Genomic DNA, 21,046 nt, shown 5'->3' on the forward strand with positions numbered 1-21,046 from the left:
TGGGAGGGAGCCATTTTGAGATTTTGCTTCAGGTGGGAAAACATCCAAGGCCAAGACTTGCCTGCAGTTCATTGCGGCTGGATGAATGAGCCTTGGCTGCATACCTACCATTAATTTAAAGCACCTGGCTTCCTTCAAAGAACCCTGGGAACTGTAGTTTGCCCCTTGCGGAGCTACACTTACCAGCACCCTTCGCAAAGTTCTGTGAGGGACAAACTACAGCTTCCATGATTCTTTGGTGTGGGAAGCCAGGTGCTTTAAATGTATGGTGGGTATAGAGCCATGTTCCCATAAGAAGTATGGCAAATGAGACACACACTACAGTTGCTGTCCAATGAGGACAACTTCTTCTGATGGAGTGGCTTCTTGCCAGGAAGTGTCAGGCTCCACTTCACTGCAGAGTTAAGGGAGAAAAGGGACAAAGGTGTGGGCATGGATTAACAGACATATAAAGTAAACACTTACAATGGCAGGGATGGCTGAGATATTACTGCTCTCAGTGATACCAAATAATGGAAGATCATGTTTGCATCTTGGTACTGTCTCCCAGTCGGGGTTGAGTGATTGCTTCCAGGTTACCTGTTTATACAGTATGTCTCTTCCTTGTTTGCTTGCACAAATTTTGTGGGAAACTTGTATGATGACTGCTATTCTCTGAGCTTTTGTTCTGATTTGTTTGACGTTGCGCCAAGCTATGTTGATCCCACACTTTCCAGTGCATCTTCCCATTACTTTCCCTACCACAGAAGTTCTGATTTGTTTGTTTATTTAAAAGTAGGTTTGTTGCACAAGAACACCAAATCCACTTTAATTGCACAACCCAAATTTGCCAGTGTGTGACTGAATTGCCCTCACAAAATTGCAACATTCTGGAACCAGCCAGATTTAGCGCTCTGAAACAGTAACATCAATGCTATTACCATCGTCACTGCAATGTGGGAAATTCTGAACTGCAGGCTAGTATCATGATGGTTCATCAAACTGACTTCAGATTCTTCTTCTTCTTCTACTGCCTAGAAGCACCTTCACTGTTCTCAGTGCAGGTGGATAGCACATTTGCTGTTCTTAAAATGGAACTGGGTCTCCCAGCCACATTGTCGTCATCCCCTTATCTACACTGCGTGTTAAGTGAGGACAAGAGGAAGTCTATGACGGTGGAATTGCTGATCAAACAGGAAAGGGTCTTTGAAAAGGAGCCACAGATGAGATGTACATAGAAATCCCAAGGGAGGAAGCTTCACAGCTGGTCCCATGTCCTCCCCCTGCAGCTCAGAGTGTGGTGCTAGAAAGCAGGAGGCATGGCAGTGAAGGTCAACTGCCTTATGTGCCTTTACTGAGATGCTGGGTAAAAATAATTGAATTGTATTGAAAGAACATGAAAGGCTTTGTACTCCCAGGAGCGAGCACATGTGCTCACTAGCATTCTAGCTGCCAATTCCAGTTTGTTAGTTATATGGTTATCTGAGCTGATTCAGAACCTGGTTGTGTCACACAGGATTGCTGGTGAATGCGCCATGAATCTCATAGCTTATTTAATAAAGGTTTGGTTCAGACTCAGAGCAGAGGTCCCCAGACTGCTATGATCCATCTCTCTGATGTAGCCTGAAATGGCATTGTTGATCTTTACTTTCATTCTCAATATTATTCAGCAACTGCAAGCCATTGGGACAGGTGTCGCCAATTTCTATGCCACCACCTCTTCTTTCCTCTCCCTCCCTCAAACCACCAAGACATCACTGCAGCAATGACTTTTTGAAAGCAATAGTTGAGATTATTTTTTAAAGATGATTTTGAGAAATACCGGGCCCTAGGAAGCTGCTATGGATCTCTGATAACTTTTTACAAGTTCCATATCATGCTCATTCCACTCCTGCGAGGAGCCTGTCAGGGATGCTGTAGTGGCAAGTTGCCAGCACTGGCAGGGATTTGGACTAGAGGACTCTATGCCTCTCTCAGTTAGACAGCTAGTCTTCTCCAGCTTGTGCTGAGCCCAAGTTTCACACTGTCAAATTTGCTGCAACTCAGGGGCTTCACACTGGAATCTCCGTGCAAAACTTTTTGTTGATGTGTTGGTGATTTTTATATTCTGCTGGAGGGTGTCCTGGAAGAGAAAGAATGTCTGGGAGGAAATTTACAGCTCAATATAGGCTTTCCCTTAAAGAAATCTTTCTTTCTTCCCCTCCATCTCACTGAAGAGCTTTGAATTAGTAATTCCATTTCTCTGCTGCTGGTACATTGAAGGGGTTGAACCACTGATAAAAATACCCTGGAAAGATTCCAAGCAGCACAGAAGGCAAGAAAACGAAAAACATATTAAATGCATAAAAGTTAGACAAGCTCCAAGTGGGTGGAATCGGTGGCAGTAACAACCCACAGCATACCTGGCAGCTCTGTAGAATGTCCTACGCTTTCTTTCTTTCTTTCTTTCTTTCTTTCTTTCTTCCCCCACCACCATGACATTTTTAAGCAACAACACATAATTAAACAATGCTAACTTAATTGAGATTGTCCTGAGTCCTCAAACACTGATGCAAGGAGGTGGAGTTGCAGAGCATGTGTACAAATTCCTCCAGCAACTAACCTCCCCTTCCCAGGACAAAACAAAAACAATCTGCCCTCCTGGTCTCCACTTTTCATCTCCATCTACCTACCTATCACAAAAGCTAATTTAAATAGCACTGATGATCCCAACATGGGTTGGGGTGGGGAATATTTCTCAGTTTGAGAGACACATTGCCACACACACACACACATAGAATTAGAATGGTAGAGTTGGAAGGGACCACGAGGGTCTCATCTAGTTCACCCCTCGCCATGCATTTTGCTCAATGTGTGGCTTGAACCCGTGACCCTGGGATTAATAGTCTCATGCTCTACCAACTGAGTTATCCAGGCAGAAATGCATCTTTCCATCCTGGCAAACAAGAAGCATTACTATAGCTCAAGGACACATTCTAGCCAGGCAAAAGCGCTTGAGGAGGACATGGAGCAATCTTAGGCTTAGGTGGGAGGCCAGCCTAGGTCAGAGTCCCAAGGGCTGTATAGAGAGACCTGGAGGGCCACATTCCCCCCTACCCCTCAGATTTGTGGTTTCCCACCAGGGCTGTACAACCAAGTGAGTACTGGGCTTCCTCAGGTCTCTCTATCATTCTTTCCTGACTTGCTCATTTTAAGCCTTTGTTTCTCTTAATCCACAACCATGCTGTTCTCTCCATGATTCAGTCGTGGTGCTCTGGCAAGGTAGGAAAGGTAAACTTTCACATTACTTTTCAAGGGTGTGTCAGGAGAAGGAATCATTGGGTAGCTGCCAAGGCCTACAACTACCACAAGTTCTTTGCAATCTCCTGTTGGTGAAACCTGCATATGATTTAGTCTTTTGAATGACCTCCTTCATGTCTTTGGGTATCAAGCTACCTCATAGGGGGCATGTCCAATTTATGCCAGTGTGGTGTAGTGGTTAAGAGTGGTAGATTCATAATCTGGGGAACCGGGTTCACATCTCCGCTCCTACACATGCAGCTGCTGGGTGACCTTGGGCTAGTCACACTTCTCTGAAGTCTCTCAGCCCCACTCACCTCACAGTGTGTTTGTTGGGGGGGGGGGAGAATGTTAGCCGCTTTGAGATTCCTTAGGGTAGTGATAAAGCAGGATATCAAATCCAAACTCTTCTTCTTCTTCTTCTTCTGTTCTACAGTGGTACCTCAGGTTACATACGCTTCAGGTTACAAACTCCGCTAACCCAGAAATAGTGCTTCAGGTTAAGAACTTTGCTTCAGGATGAGAACAGAAATCGTGCTTTGGCGGCGCGGCAGCAGCAGGAGGCGCCATTAGCTAAAGTGGTGCTTCAGGTTAAGAACAGATTCAGGTTAAGTACGGACCTCCGGAACGAATTAAGAACTTAACCTGAGGTATCACTGTATTTATTCATGCCTGTGAATCTTCCTTTCGAAAAGAATGTATTTTTATGGCACCCCTTTCTCCCCCTCTAAATTTAGTAAACGCCCTTACAGTGTATAATTTTGTGGAACTTTTGGTTATTTACTAATGGTCCCCCAGAGCCCCCTGGCCACCTTTTGGCAATTTTCTCCTCCTTCTTTGAGGTTTTACCTTTGAATAAACTCACTTGTTGGAGGTAAATGCTGTTAAAACCTGTCATGAATAGATTTGGCAAACTGCAGGTCAAAAGAAAAGGAAAGGAGATGGAAATACTTTAAATTCCCAAGAATATCTCTCATCACACAAGCATCAAAGACTGTGGGTTATTATCTTTCCCAATGCATAATCTATGAGTACATGTAGCAATGGTGACAGCTAGATGGACAATGGAGAAGCCAGGCTTTGTTCTCAAATGACTTGTGTAAAATTAAGAGTTGTCAGACCTCTGGCTTCAGGGAATGGCTAAGAAACACCATGTGCATGGTGCAAGCAAAAGGTATATCTGCTTTAGTCATCCTTTGTAGACACACCTGCAGTTCTTTTTTCGCTGCAAATCCCAAAGTATCTGTGAATCTATAGCTTTATCTTGTCAAGAGGAGAAAAGAAAAGGCCACGTACAGCCTACAACATTATCTAATCTGTGTATTATTTTCTCCCTAGTAGTAACTAACAGCTTATTAACTTGCACCTCAACATAGCTTAGCCTGGCTTCTCCCCGCCAGCTCCCTGTTTTGTATTGTGTAGAGCAATTTATAACTTCATGCCTGGGCAAATGAAAATGGAGCTGGTGCCTGCTGACACAGCCCAGCTATGCCAATGGTAAGGCGATAGGGGAATGGTTCCATAGGTTAGAAGACCCAGTTCTGATCATAGTTTTCTGTAACAAATTTCCTGAACGATCTTGGCGGTGTAATATTATCAAATCCCCAGTGGTTCCCTTATACCAGAGGCTGAAATAATAAAAGGCTATGAGATCACAGATAGATGCCAGTGAAATTAGCATGTAACATTCACAATGGAGGGAGTGCATGCTCATAGAACTGAACAAAGTTCTCTTGGAACCCCAACTTGGCTCGAGCCTTCTGTGGTGGGAAAACCTACTGGGTAGGGAGAATGGGATAGAATAATTCTCTTTAGTCCTGGTACGTTTCATCCTATCAGAAAATTATTGCAGTGAGAAGTTCAGGGTGTGTATGGGGTAGTCAACACTGCTGGACTACAACTCCCATCATCCCTGACCATCAGCCGTGTTGGCTGGGGCTGATGAGAGTTGTAGTCCAACAACATCTGAAAGGTGCCATGTTGACTACCCCTGTTTTATGACCTGGCCAAGGATGGGGTCTGACCAGTATCTGGGGTAGTTGAGCTGCCCGGTTTTGCCTTGCCCACCATTGACTTACCCAGACTCCTTCTCTTCTTGTGCTTTTCTCTTGAGATGTGTGGCATAGCAAGCTTCCTTCCCAAGCAATCTCCTTGGACAGATCTTGAAGCAGTCAGACCTGAAGAGTTTCAGATCACCTGCTTAATATTACTAGATTGGCTAGAAGAGAACGGGAGAGATGAGGACCACCACACTTGCTAACATTTCTATTTAGTTTGCAAGATGCAGGATCAATATTCCACTGTTGGTGTCGGTTGCCTGATACGTCTTTTCGTCATTTGTTAATTCTGTTTTCTAAGAGGTTCTATTTGATTTGCAGTTGATGTTAACCACCATGGGGATCTATTAGATGGAAGGGTGGACTACAAACATATAAACCAATCAATACGTTTTGTATTAGTTCTGCCTTGCTGTCAGGAGTCAATTGTTTCCTGTGATTGTGTCTCTTTCTGCTGCATGAAGTGGGATTTCCTGTTGGTTGGTTCTAAACCAGCCAGTGTTTAATGTGAGCATCTCCTATGGGAGCAATAAGGAGGGGTGTCAGGAAGGAATATGTTTTCCATATTCTTTTGGAAACCTAAACACATGACCACACCATGTCTGCTGTGCACTCACTTTTCCTGTACACAAGTGTTATCCATGCAGTAAACTTGCCATGCTTTAAGCAGTCATTAGGGCAGATCCACACCACACATTAGTTCTCTGGGGGAAGCAGATGTGTCTTAAATATATGGTGTAGATCTGCCCTTATAGAGCATGAAGACTGCTTGAAGGTTTGTGTTAAAGGCCTATGGTTCCAGAAGTTCCAGAGGCAATGCTTATCTGAGTTTGGTTTCCCTCAGTCCAAGGGCCTGATCCAGCTTCCAAATAAACTTTCCCCCTCCGTAATCCCAACCATTTTTGCGGTGGTGTCAAAAAGAGAAAATAAATAAAACAGACACATCATGCTGTGATTCCCTCAGTGTGTGCGCATGCACACAAGTGTTTGCAAGTGAGAGTGGGGGTGGTCAAACCCACTCTTGTGATTTATTCATTTATATTTATATTCCACTTTCCCTCAAAGGAGCTCAAAGTGGCCCTAATAATTCTGTGGGGATTGGCCCATGGTGAGCCGGTGAGCTTCATGGCTAAGTGAGGATTTGAACCCTGGTCTCCCAGGTGTTAGTCTAACACTCTAACTGCTACACCACACTGGTTCACAGCTTACTGCTCCAGGGAAGAGGCAGCGAATGAAATGATTTAACCCCCTCAGTCCATATGAAAATCCCTCACCCTCTCCCTACATATGCTATTAACTTTTTAAAAACTTGACAGTGACAGGCTTCCTACTTACACGTTTAGTGTCATATCTAGTATGGTGCTAAAACTGCAGCTTGTTTTGTTTCTTTTCGCTCATATCTTCCTGGCATCATCCTTAAATGGGAAGGGTGCAAGGCATGTCACAAAACATCCAGGAACTTCCAGCTTTATTTCCTTAGGAACTGAGAGAGAGATCAAATCCTGGCTACTTAGTTAGAAATCTCCCCAACAAAAGTAAGGTATAGGCAGACCTGCCCAGAAGTTTTGTCCAACTGAAGTGGCTCTTGTTACCCCATTATTAACCCTCTCCTGCTTAAATCCCTGAACTTAAAACAACAGTTGAATGAATCTTTTGGGATCTGCGATGTCTGCATGAAATGTTTCATGGAAGTTTTTTCCTCTCTTTGGAAAGATTAATAATAATAATAATAATAGATTATTTATACCCCGCCCATCTGGCTTGGTTTCCCAAAAAAGGCATTTAGGCCTTATTTGTATTATGAGAATGCTAAATAATGAGAGAAAATGTCAGCCTTTTATGAGAACACAAAAATCCCACCCTCCTATCACAGTTACACATTTCTATTTGCCAACATTCTGCTTGGTTTGAGGGGGATTATGTATATATATATAATAGATTTTTAAATAGATACAGTTGTTTTATATGTGCTTTTATTGTATTGTGAAATCACTCTGAGATGCTTCATAAAAAGCAATTCATAAGTGAAGTTAATCATCATTATCACCCTGCAATCAGTGATTCAGATTGTAGTAAAAAAGGGCAGCAATCATTGCCAGGCACTGACTTTGCTCACCTCCAGCTATGAACTTTGAGGGTAGACTTCAGTCACAGAACCCAAGACTTTGAGATGCAAGTTCCAAGATATTATGTGACCCTGGGACAACTGAAAGAGAGACACAATGCCCTGGCTTTCTTCTTTTTCTTTCCTTCAGTGGTCCTTTGAGTCTTCTTTCCTATCCTTTGCTTCCTACCCTCCTATCCTCTACATTCACCCTTTTCCCTCTTCTCCGTCCTTTCATTTTTAGGGTATATGTTTGTGTGTGTAAATCACTCTTTGCCCTCTGTCTGTGCTAAAGTCCTACGTTTTCATCATATTCCTTATGAAGGAAGGAGCTGGTGCCCCATTAACAAAAGTGTTAATTCTCCATGAGCAACACTTACTGCAGTCAGAATCAGGGCACTTGCTGCAGTCAGAATAATCTAATATAACACACCATACAGTTAAAGGATATGACTTCCCCCAAAGAATCCTGGAAACTGTAGTTTCCCCCTCACAGACCGACAGTTTTCAGCACCCTTAACCAACTGCAGTCCCCAGGATTCTTTGGGGAAGTCATCAGTAGAGCAGTTGACTCTTAATTTCAGGGTTGTGGGTTCAAGCCCCATGTTGGGCAAGATTCCCAACTAGATGATCCTTGTGGTCCCTTCCAGCTCTATGACCTGTGTCCTTTAAATGTGCTTGAAAGGTACGGTGTTTATGCAGCCTATTTGTGGAAGGCAGGTTTTAACATCAGTTCCCTTATATAGTGGTCAACCTAATCAGAAATAATGAAATATGTCATCTTCTGCTCAAAGAAACTTCACAGGACCCTTACTTCTTGTTGTTGTTTAGTCGTTTAGTTGTGTCCGACTCTTCATGACCCCATGGACACCAGGCACTCCTGTCTTCCACTGCCTCCTGCAGTTTGGTCAAACTCATGTTCGTAGTTTCAAGAACACTGTCCAACCATCTCGTCCTCTGTTGTCCCCTTCTCCTCGTACCCTCCATCTTTCCCAACATCAGGGTCTTTTCCAGGGAGTCTTCTCTTCATAATTCAAAATTATGGTGTTGAATTTGAATTAAGGACCCTCACTAGAAACGGCAAAATCGCCAACAAGTAGCATGATTCTGACCCCAGCTGTGAGCCAGAAAGCCTAAAGGGGAACTGGGAGAATCCTTTGCCTGGGCAAGCCATCCTGCTTCTCCCTCGTGCCACCATCCTCAGTAGGAATGTCAGCGGTTGGCCTGTAAACTTTTTATAACTGCCCTTTGTTTCTGATGTTTCCTCTTGCCAGATGTATGAAATCATGGGAGTTTCAGAAAAGTTGCTCATAGGAAATGGCTCACCCAAAGAAAATGCATTCTGTGTCCTTCCACATCCTTTCTGGAATGTTGCTAATAGCCACTTATGCCATGACCCATGGCCAGACAGTTTTTAAAAGCTGGCAGCTCCCCACCTCCCCTAGACAGTTAAGGTGAATTAGGAGGAACCCAAGCGGCCTATATTTCATGCTTTTATGAGATGCTAAGTGGACTCTGTTCTAGGAAGCCGTTGGCTAATTAGCTTGAATCCCTGATTGGTTAGGAATCATACGAAAGGCCCAAATGATGCAAATTTATTATCGGACGCTGCCATCTTGTGTTTAGGTTCAAACAAAATTATTAGACCGGCACTGTGCATCTGCTGTGCAAGAGGTGAGCCTCCCGCAGTGTTCAGAGACAATAGTTTATTTTTCTAATTTTTGTGATAACCCGGCTCATTGTGCTTAGCCAAGCCTCTGTAGAAAAGGGGAGATCTGTGAGACAGTTTCGAGCTGGCCAACTTCCTGCTTGGAGCATGTTTGTACAGGGTGTTTGAAACCAAGTGAACTGCAACCTGAAACCATTTGAAGTCTTTCAATAAATTCCTTTTGCATGCAGTCATTTACAATCACAAAGCAAAGCTGTGTACAAAACAGGGACACAATCTCCCAGTGACTTTTTTTCTTGCAAAAATTGATCTTGAAAATAAAGAGAGTAGAATGCCTGGGATTTTTCCATTGTAAAAAAAAAAGGGGGGGAAGCATTAGAATGTCTTTGCTGGAAGGTAGTTATACACATATGCACTGGTCCTGGGAGCAGGGACTTGAGGTGTGAGGGAAGGTCCACATAATTCACTAAGGAGAGTGAAAAAATTGTATGCAAGGTTGGGATGGGGAAATAGTTCCCAATTCTTGCAATCAATGATTAACTTCCAAGCCCTCCCAAATAATGGGATGACTGCCCACTCTGTTATATGTCTGCTTTAATTACATTAAACTTCATTGATAGGAAAGGCCAGAATAGCTTCAATTTACTTTGGTTGGCATTTACCTGAAAATCGTATGTATGCTGTCCTGTGGACCCTTGCTCTAGATCTGATATAGACAGATTTTAAGGCTGGGCACATGATGTATAGTAGGAATACATAAAACATTCACATAGTGCTTAAGTTGAATTTTCTGAAAAGTGGAAGAAAAACAATGTGGACTGTTATTGTTGCTCTCGTTGTTGCTGCTCTTGTTTGTTGCTTTCATTATTCCTTCTCAAACCCATTTAGAAACCCAGTACCCAAAAGTTCTAAACAGTGATGCAGAGTGATCCGAAATGCACTTGAAAAACACCCCAGCATTTTCTGCCCTCTGACACAGTGGGTCACGGTGAAGTCTACAGTATTCTGAAGAGCATCATCAAAACCCAGTATTTCTGCACCCATGGATAGGGTAGGGTTACCAGATGTCCCCGGTTCCCGGGGACAGTCCCCGGATTTGCAAATCTGTCCCCGGACAAATTCTTTCCCTGGAATGTCCCCAGATTTGCAAATGTGTCCCCCGGAAACGTGGCAGCGGCAGCCTCAGCAGCCTGGAGCCAGTCTCGTAGCGCAGTTGGCTCTGGCTGGCTTCAGAAGCTACTCACAGCTGTGGCGCCCACCATTTTTCCTCACCGGAAGTCCCCATATGATGTGTCTTGTGCTCTGGGCTGCTGACTGCCACTGCTGCCACCACTGCCAAAGGGGAACCGGGGGCGTCCGGCGGTACAGATCTCCTGCCCCCTTCCCCCATTGTTTTGACTGATTGGGAGAGGCTTGGGAGTTGCCCAATTTTTAAAAAAACTCTGCGCATTTGTTTCTCAGGGTGTGAAATAAGGGCTTTGCACCTTTATACAATATGCATGTGTGCTTGGGCCCAGGGTCTTTTGCCTCACCATCCCCACTACTGACTCCCTGTTGCTACTCAGCATCAAAAAATAAATAAATAAAAATGCCCCCGGATTCATTGAAAAAAATCTGGTAACCATAGGATAGGGGACAGGGCTTCTGTATTCTAAACAACTTTTTTGCCACCTGCAGCATAACTAGCAATCGTTCTGCAGGAATGAAAAAGACTGCCTCCAGGCTGCCAGTATTTTATGGGATTCAACTGCATACCAGAAATTTAGGCTAGAGCAATTAAAGTGAGTTAAAAGCCCTCTCTTGCCCTAGTGCAACGAATCTTGCTGTTGTCCCCTAGCAACTGGTATTCAGAGTGTACAACAGGGTACTGCTGTCCACTTTTTATTATTAATAGCAATAATTATGCAGCTACTACTGGCATTTAAAACAATGACAACCATATTCATTTTGGCCAGCTGTGTCTAGTATGTCATTTTTTAATTTTATGTTATGATTACAACTTAGTATCAATGGTAGTTATTTGCCGAAATACATTAGCATATAAAAAAAAAGCCTTGACAACTATATACTTCTTTGGCTTGTGATTTTGTTGGCTTTGAGTTACTGCTTTCTGTATATTCTTTACAGGTGCTTTTTTCTGGGTTATGACCAACAAGTTTTAGTTTAAATTAATCATATTCCAGTTGGGTAGATGTGTAGTATGTATGTGTGTTTTCTGGGACTCTTTGATTCTTGAGTTAACACTGTCCCCTGTATCCTTTCTCTTCCTCAGATGTTTCGAGAAGTGGCAGCCTTTCTGAGAAAGAGCTGAAGGAAGCGAAAGCCAGGAGCCAGAGAATTGCTGCTCAGCTGACAACCCCACCCAGCTCCAACTCCAAAGGGGTCCTTCTGTTTCACCGGCGCAAGCAGCGGGTGAATGCTTTTACCTTAGAAGCCCCCAAGACAACAAGCCCGAAGCAAGCGGGGGCCGAACGCATCCCCAGAGCTACTCATAAGCACCAAAGCAGCCCAAGACATGGGAAAGAGCCCCATTTGAAGCAGGCCTCAATAGACATCGGAGCATCGGAAGGATTATCCTGTGCCAAGAACTCTGAGTTGCGGGGGCAAAAAGGCAGCATGGAAGAATACGAGAAAAGCCTGGCTCTGGAGCAGACTCTAGATAACACACAGGGCTCTCAAAGGCATAAAATAAGAAGTGAGGAGGCCATTTCCACAATTCACGCCACGTTGTCCTCTGAGGAAATCCCAGCTGAAGACTTTGAGCAAATTCCTCTCAGCGTGTACCTGAAGGAAACTACGGGGACAGCCTCCACCAATGGAATGCATGAACTTATCGCCAACGAGTTTGAAAAGGCACTAGTTACTGAGCAAGTGCCAGTTGTTGACAATATGGAAAAAATACTGCCTATTTTTGATGCTGTCCCTGTCGCTAACAGGGAGAATAACAGCACCATTCTTGAACAGGCGCCATGTGTACTGCATACAGACAGGGAAAACAATGTTCTCGATAAAGAACCATATTTGCCAAATATTGACAGCAAGAATAACAACAACAACATCCCTGACAAGGTGCTGTATGCACCTGTTCTCGATCAGGAAAACAATATTTTTCTTGACAAGCCAATGAGTGAACCAGTGATTGACAGGAAGGAGAATGGAGAGATTCTCAACAAGGAGCCGGATGTACCAATCATTGAGGACAAGGACGTTTCGCCTGCTGCTGAGGAAGAGAAACCCATGCTGGCTACCGACACACAGCCCAGCGAGACTGTGACACACACTAATAAGCAGTACTGTGAAGTACGCCTGACTTTGTCTAAACCGTTGCCTGTGAAGAACCGAACTGCAAGACCATTTGGGACTCGACTGCTGGCTGCAGCTCAGGCGCCAGCAGAGAAGAGTCCTGTGGCTGAGTTTCCTCCTCCACCCACTTATGCAGAGACGTTTTCCAGCCCTCCGCCAGTAACTAGGGTCAGGTCACCTCCAGCCTACTCTGCGCTGTATCCTACTGAAGAACAGAAAGCTCCTGTTCCCCATGAGGCTACGTATGTGGACAGCAGACCAGGACCTCTTCCTGGAGGAGAGGAGAGGGAGTCACCAGCAACCAAAACAGGCCTTCTGGAGGAGTCCGTAGCCCGCAGAGCAACAAAGAAGTCCATGTTCACCTTTGTCGAGAAGCCCAAAGTGGCTCCTAATCCAGATCTCTTGAATTTAGTCCAGAGAGCAGATAACAGGAAAAAGGGGAGAGGACAAGGAGGAGCATCCAGTCTGGAAGAGGAGCCATTTGCTCTGGGCGCAGAGGCCTCTAACTTCCTGCCTGAAAACAGATCAATAGAAGGACCAGCTCAGGCTCCTGCAGATAATGCCCCAGAGTGGTCTTCGTGTTTAAGGTCACCAAGAATACAACCCAAGCCGATGATCAAATCCAACCAAAGCCTATCAGAGGCAAAAGGAAAGGGGGCAGAACTATTTGCCAGAAGGCAGTCAAGGATGCAGAAGTATGTCATTGAGTCTCCATCACACCCAGACATAGGCAGGTCACCTTCTCCTACCATGTCCCTCCCTCCCTCCTGGAAATACGCTTCAGAAACTCATCTCTCCCCAGTCACATTCCAGGCCCCTCCCAAAAGTCCAGCCAGATCTCCCAAAGCTGCTCCTACGCCTTTGTACAACAGCAACATGTCGGAGAGCGAGATTTCCAAAAAGGAGCTAGAGATCTCCAAGCAGCAGCCTTACCAGCTTCAGTCCTCCTTGTTCATCCTTTCCCCAGCCAAAGACCCCGTGAGGTCCTTACCAAAAGGGGCACCGCCACCCAAGCCTGTGGTTGCTGAGCCCATGTATATGAGACAGGCCTCTTGCCCAACATCTCCCTTGCCTCCTTCTCCTGTTTTTCATCCACTTGCCCAGTTCAGCCAGGGCAGACCATATCCTGCTCCTTTCGCCCCGTCACCCGGGACTTCGCTTGCCCCTCAGAATGTCCAGACAAGCATGGAAGCATCGCAGGAGCCGCCTTTTGAATACCCTTCAAGAATTTTGTTGCCGAGAGCAAAAGGAATCTTCCAAGCTCCAAGGCCTTCTTATTCCACCAAGAATGCTGGAATTGAGCCTCAGGTGTGGAGACCTTTTTACTACAAGTAATGGTATCTGTACAGGGGTTTGGGCAAATGGCCAGTGTCATCATTAGCTGCTGATTGGTGGTGTGCAAAAAAGGCAAAAAAAAAAGCAAAATGAAGACAGCTTGCAGGTTACAAATCCAATAGGATTTGCATACAATATAGCCGTATCTCAAACTCCAATGGGCCAGACAACGTTTACACTAAGGAAACTGAGCTCAAGTGAGCAGACAGGTGCTCCCCTCAGGCATTTCTGCAGCCAAGGTCTACGGTGGAAGCCCAGTTTAACATAATCCTGGGATGCCTTGGCCTAGCAGAACTTGTGCAGTCAGATCCATACATTTGTGCAGATTTAAGTTCCAAAGGGAGCTAAAGAGTGTGTGAATGCAGTGCACAGTAGGAGCATAAAAGTAGTCCAAGCATAGGAGTCCTAGAAGATCGTTAGCAGAAGCTTGACTGAAACAGGAGGAGCGTCTGGTGCCTTCTTTCTTCTGCTGCCCAGAAACTTTATGGAGCATCAAATCTCTGGCTTCATCTCTCCGCCTTGCCTTCTGAATTTCTTCCTTGCTCTGCAAGACTTTTGTTTCTCTGTTCTCTATGCATCCGGAGACTGTAGCATGACCTGCTTGCAACCTCTGCTCTCTGCTGACGCCAAAAGGCATGCGCTCCTTTCCCCACTCGAACATCTTTGATTTCGGACAATGTCACTTCCACTGATACCTGTTTCTGCTTCCCATATGTTTCTGCTTTGTATATTTCCCCACTCTCTACTTTTCTTTCATTGTCTCCTTTAAACAACAACACTGAAAATCACTTCAGGGTGAAGAGAAGATGCAAATAGCCTCTAAGCACCCCATTTGTACTGCACAGCAATGCTGATGTACTTACTCTGTTTTGCTGATCTGGAAAGCCACACACTAGCCAGCCCACCTCACCCTTCATGAAGGGTCTAGGCTAAAGACACACTTGAAATTATTCCTTTGGTGGCCAAAGAGGTTTCTGCAGGTGCACTGCTGTTATCTTACACAAAGAAATCTGTACCCAGACATATTTAAGATAATGTTCATATTAAAGTTGGCAAAAGCAGGCTTCTAAACAACTGAGGCACAGGCATGCATATAGCTCAGTGCCACTGTTTAGCCCTGGGTGAATATCATAGTGAAATTTTATACAGCAGACGATAGGATGATTGTGAAGATTGAATATCAGTAGCATTTCTCAAAGTGACTCTGCAGTTGCCCCACAGCAGAGGCAAAATTGTCCACCCTAGCAAATACTAACAGAAATCAGGGGTGTGCGGGATATGATCCCATGGTGCAGTATCTTCTGCATAAAATTGTGATTGTTTAGTTGTTTAGTTTTAACAAATATGTTTCTGGCCCTCATGGCTGTTGGACGAGGGCAGAGGAAGCACAGAATGTGCTCTGAAAAGACCAGAAGGCAAATAAAGCAAACCTCAAAGTATCTCTTTTAATTTTACTGCTCTTTCATTACCTCCCATGGATTTGATTAAGAGTATTTGGGGCTGACAACACCACCAACACACTGGTCAAAAAGAAGTTTAGGTACTTTCTGCATTTTTGTACTTCCCAATAACTGAAGTTCTCCAGGTGGTTTATTTCTCCTGGGATTTGGATAGTAAGGAACACCCCCCCCCCAAAGGCTAGTGGCCTGCAGTGTTCTACTTCCATACAGATTTTGAAGTCAGCTATGCAGGTCTTTCAGCATAGCATCGTCTATGGGGGTCTATGGTCTGGTATTGTGCAGAGTAATCAAGCACCTGTCATTTTCTTTCAAAAGAGACACACCAGGCATTACATAATACAGCTGACAACCTGGGGTAGCATTAAGACCATGAGGAGCCATGCATTAGTTGCAAAACTGGGAGGCCAATAAAGTCATGCATACAGAACGTACAAGTGGATTTCATTCGTTCATTAATTTTGGGCATTAAGAAGTGTCTCTTGAAGGAAGCTAACTACAGACTGCCCTTTGGGAATAGACATGCTCCATAAAACCAGGTGCTCATGTTGAGCAACCAAACCTCCATTAAATCTAACGTGTAGTACTTTATAGTCAGTCTCTCCCCAATCCCGTGACAGTTTGGATCAACCAGCTCAAATAAATTAAAAAAGTAGATGCAGTGTATTTACTCAACCCATTGCCACGAAAGAACACAATCTAGTTCTCTCTCTGTCTCTCTCTGTCTCTCTATACATCTCTGTCTTTTCTTTGTGATGCCACAAGGCTGCCAGACTAATCCTTCTGTGAGGACATAACTGAAGGGAGTTAAAAAATAAAGCATTTCCAGAATTACCAATCAGACACGTGAGCCAACAGCCTCCATTGGCTGGTAGCACTAAATGCAAATCCCACATGCCAGTGTTTGTTCAGTTCCACATCTTCACCCCGGCCAAAATTAGTCCTGTGCATCGAAACTTCATACAAGTGAAAATTCCCAACAACAGAACACTACAAGCTTGATCCCTGGGTTTGGCTCCAGCCTCAGTCATGCTAAGAGTGGGCCCATTGAAATCAGTAGCTAATTTTTAAGTCCATTGATTTCAAGGGGTCTCCTCAAAGCAGGACTAAAATCTGGATTCAGCCCTAGAGTCGAGTGTGCCAATTGCTGTAGGCTACTTTCTGGCAGAGCTAACTAGCTGGCAATTGTAGGTCATGTCCCCAGTAGGAGAACATGTGGAGAAGCTCTGTAATTCTAGGGAATTTATAGGGCAAATGCCTGTGGAGGAGCAGTATACATAGGTTGGAGAAGATGGGATAGTTACAGGGATGGCAGGAAAATTACAGGATAAGTGCTATGGGATAGCTGGGTATTTATAGAGCAAATGCTTCTGCCATCAACTCTGAAGTTACATGTCCACATAGGGTACTGCTGTTTATGGCCACAGATATCTGCAGTGTAGTTGAGGTATAGCAGTCTTTTTTACCATTTTCTTCAGAAATGTCTGACAGAATCCTTGGGGCGTTAGTTAAGATGGAAGCCTTTATGCATACTTGTGCAAATCTCTAGCCAGTTTGATAGACATTTCCACCAATGTTGACAATTGAGTTTATTTATAAAAGTATTTCTGCACCGCCATGTCATAAAATTCCAGGGAGGTGCTCAATGATAAACCATAAAACACCATTAAATGAAATTGCATGGAAGTTGCATTGATCTGATGAGGGGCAAGTAAGGCCCTCTTCACCTCCATCCCAATTGCATTTCAATAAAATGAAAACACATGCCCTATCAGAGGAGACCAAACCATTTCTAAGCTCTTCTGTCTTTTAAGTGTTGCCGCCTCTTCAGAAGAGAAAAACAAAACTCGGCACTGTCCATTTGCAGGTGTTCGGTTGTGCACATTTTAGATTTCTCATAGTCTAGTGATGAAGAAATAAAAGACTGCTGTGTGTGACACAAACAATATTCCCTGTAAAGGCATTTTAAATGGTTCCACACAGCACAAGAGTTTGTTTTTGTTTTTTTAAACTTTCTGGTCAAGTCTGGAGAAAGTCAGACATTTGCAGGAGCAATGCTAAATTCACTGCGAGATGTTACCCATCTTTAGAGAAAGTGAGGGGGCATTTTGGTCTGGTCACCATTTTGTGCAAACCCGCCTAATTTGCACGTCCCAGAACAATACGAGAATCAAAATATGCTTCCGAGTTTGCACTTCTTGAATTTTGCAATGCAGTTCTACAACAACATGTGCAAGCATTATGGGAAAGCGTGGATAAAAATGCATATGTTAGTGAGGGTAACATACAAAAATACATTATATTAGACAAACCTGCATTCATAAATTCCTATATTAGGAGAAATGGATGCTTAAGATGCTGGTGGATTTTCATGAGAACTTTTTTAAAAAAATTATTAATGCAGAACTGAGCTTAAATATTGAGAAGTGAACTTAAAATTGGAAACTGAGAAGAATCAAAATAGATTCATTCATTCCTACCCACAACAGGGCTGCCTTCATTCATGATGCCAGTGGTTAACAGTTCTTTATGACAGTGCTAGAGGTGGCCATATAAATAGGTCATGCATATAGGATCTTCTTCTTCTGTCACGTAGCCCTGGGGAAATACGGACCTTATATTTTCTCCAAAGTTGCTGGCCAGTACAGCAATGGCAGGAAGCTCAGAACCTGAGATTTTTGCTACTGGGGCACCTGGGTGAGATTCCAGCAGCATAAATCTGGAGGGGTTCACAGTCTCTTCCTGAGGAAGGGATGGGAGAGTGACCAAAGTCTGCCTTGTAACAAAAGGCCATCGAAGGCAACGCCCTGTGAAACAAAGCAGCAAGGAAACATTCCTCAGCTCACTGCCTTCCCTTTGCTGCTGAGCAGTTGGGTTTTTAAAGTGTAATGGAAACTTTTAGGATAAGATTGCAAGATGCCTGAGTTAGGCTAGAGCAAAAATTTGGAGCAGGTTTCTCTTTCACTAGGCTAACACATCTACTTAGGGAAGTGGGTTTTATTTTTATTTAAAAACCACTCTACGTTTTTACATAGCATTAAAAAAAAATATCCATAAGCTCGCATTGCACTGAGGCTTTTCTTCCGAATCAGCCTAAGTATTGTGTTGCAACCACATTTTAGCCTTCGCCCGGTGTACACCCACAGCCACAAAGGCCTGGCATCCCAGCTGCACATAATAGAGCAGATGGGCAGGATAGACTTGCCTCTGTTGGTCCCCTTTAAAAAAAGAAAGTTTGCCTGTGCGCTCCAGCACAGGTAAGAGGGAATGCACAACCTCAAAAAGAATGGATTAAAAAACCCAAACAAAACAGAGGGTTTGCAAAATGAAAGGGTGTCGCTGCGGAGAAATGGGAGTAGCCCTGCTGAGATTCAGCACTCCCATGAAAAATAAATGTGGCTGGATGAAGTTTCTGTACTGAAACCGTACAGTGCTCTGCCTCCAAGGTAAACAAACACAACAGAGAGTCAGCACTGTTCAGCACTGCTACCACCTTTGCCATCACCACACAAAGTGAATGACTGAAGGCTTTTCCTCTCCTTTACCCACTTTCCCCCAAAGCAGTGGCAGTGATGGCAATGGTAGTATTAGGGAGAACTAACTAGGTCAGAGGTGGGGAACCTGAGGTCCAGGAAGCAAATGTGGCTTCCTAAGCACTTCCTACACTCTTGGGTGTAGCCCCATGTCAGGCCTCCTCCCAAGTCACAGTCCTTCTCCACATTCTCCTCCAGGGTTTTTGCCCAGCTGGAGTGTGCCCTTGAATGGTATTGACAAGGGCTCTTGTTGCCTGGATAAGGGATATGGGAGGGGGGAATTTTGATTCAGTTCCTATTGAAAGGTCAGCCTACCTTCTTTGCACAACTTTTCAAAACAGTACAGTGGTACCTCAGGTTACAGATGCTTCAGGTTACAGACTCCGCTAACCCAGAAATAGTACCTGAGGTTATGAACTTTGCTTCAGGATGAGAACAGAAATCACGGCATGGCAGCAGCGGGAGGTCCCATTAGCTAAAGTGGTACCTCAAGTTAAGAACAGTTTCCGGTTAAGAACGGACCTCCAGAACGAATTAAGTACTTAACCCGAGGTACAACTGTACTGAAATACAACCAATCTTCAAAATCTGCAGTTCCTCCACATTTTGTAATGGGGTTTTTCAGCCAAGTAATGTATACCCCCCCAAAATGTGACTGCTAGATTAAAGTGTACCTAAAAATGCATGGACTTAACCATCCAGGGGTCCTTTACCTTTACCTTGTATATTATTAGTAATAATAACATTTAAAAGTATTATATTAGGGGAAATTGTTTTGCCAAAATCTGTACACTGGCAAAATTGCATACAAACCATTTTTTTATACTGGGAGAAATACGCTGATGAATTTACATGAGGATTTTTTTTAAATCGCAAAACTGACATGGAAACTTGGAGAACTGAATTGTAAGATTGGAAATATGTGAAAATGAGGCTGTATACATGCTGTACCTTTAAAGCACATGGGTGTTCATGGGTGCTATCTTTGTGACCCCTTGGGCCACTGTTATGGGTCTTCTTAGACAGTGCCTATGGGAGGTGACTGCAAAAAGCATCTGGTTTGGCAGATGCTTCATGTCTAAACTTCCTCTGTTTGGCTGCGTCTAGATCCCCTTCCCTTTGCTGAAACATCATCGCAACAGTGGAGAGGGAACAGAGCCTCCATAGACAATAGGGTACTGGAAGCAAAGGAAATTTAAGCACTCTTTCCAATAGTTTCTGCTGTGATGAAGTTATGGGTGGGATACAGAGCATGAACTAAACCTCTGTAATCCTTGGCACAGAAATGTAAGCAAACCACTTATTTTCATGTGTCAGCATTTCCGCTAGCGGCAGACAGTGAAATGGTTGGTAGCGGGGGAACACACTGAGGAAATGAAAGAGGTTCATGCAGTGGATAGGAAGAACAAAGAAAGGGAGAGAAAGAGAGGGAGAGGGAGATTCTACTTCTCTTTGTAATGTTTGTTGCCCAACTGCTAATATGACTTGGAAAATCACATAAAGCATCTGAAGCACCTTTCTTATACAGTGGTAAAAGGTAAAGGTAAAGGGACCCCTGACCATTAGGTCCAGTCGTGGCCGACTCTGGGGTTGCGGCGCTCATCTTACTTTATTGGCTGAGGGAGCCGGCGTACAGCTTCCGGGTCATGTGGCCAGCATGACTAAGCCGCTTCTGGCGAACCAGAGCTGCGCACGGAAATGCCATTTACCTTCCCGCCGGAGCGGTACCTATTTATCTACTTACACTTTGACATGCTTTTGAACTGCTAGGTTGGCAGGATATACAGTGGTACCTCGGGTTAATAACTTAATTCGTTCTGGAGGTCTGTTCATAACCTGAAAGTGTTCTTAACCTGAAGCACCACTTTAGCTAATGGGGCCTCCTGCTGCCGCCTGAAGCTTCATCCTGAAGCAAAGTTCTTAACCTGAGGTACTGTTTCTGGGTTAGCGGAGTCTGTAACCTGAAGCGTCTGTAACCCGAGGTTCCACTGCAGTTTGGAGTGTTTCTGTAGGCTGGCAGTGTCATAGATCAGTAGCTAGGACACATGCTTTGAATGCAGAAGGTCACAGGTTGAATCCCTTGCCACTCTAGGCAGGGCTAGGAAGGACCTCTATCTGGAATCCTAGAAAGACTCTGGCTGTCCTGTAGACAATATGAGCCATTTGGATCAGTGATCTGACCCAGTATAATGTCTCAATAACCGTGACGTCAGTCATTGAAGGGATCACACAATCATTGTCAGACTCAGCACCACCCCACCTGTGATCCATCATGGCCTTATACTGCTTATTCTCTCGCTAGTTGTCCCAAAACAGCAAGTGCTATTTGA

The 21,046-nt window shown here is 44.3% G+C and overlaps 1 protein-coding gene across 4 annotated transcripts in view; it reads left to right on the top strand.

The window, feature by feature from the left end:
• The window catches only part of SYNPO (synaptopodin), a 79,988-nt gene that overhangs the window by 50,193 nt on the left and 8,749 nt on the right, over positions 1-21,046 (top strand). For 3 of the 4 annotated variants that reach the window (XM_079968187.1, XM_079968188.1, XM_079968189.1), the window contains exon 4: positions 11,361-13,699. In XM_079968187.1, coding sequence (XP_079824313.1) covers positions 11,361-13,699 — 2,339 coding nt within the window. Of the gene's footprint in view, positions 1-11,360; positions 13,700-21,046 lie in introns of those variants that run through there. The other variant, XR_013836514.1, reaches the window with a different exon arrangement.

This window comes from Podarcis cretensis (assembly GCF_951804945.1).
Source record: "Podarcis cretensis genome assembly, chromosome: 2".
Classification (NCBI taxonomy): domain Eukaryota; kingdom Metazoa; phylum Chordata; class Lepidosauria; order Squamata; family Lacertidae; genus Podarcis; species Podarcis cretensis.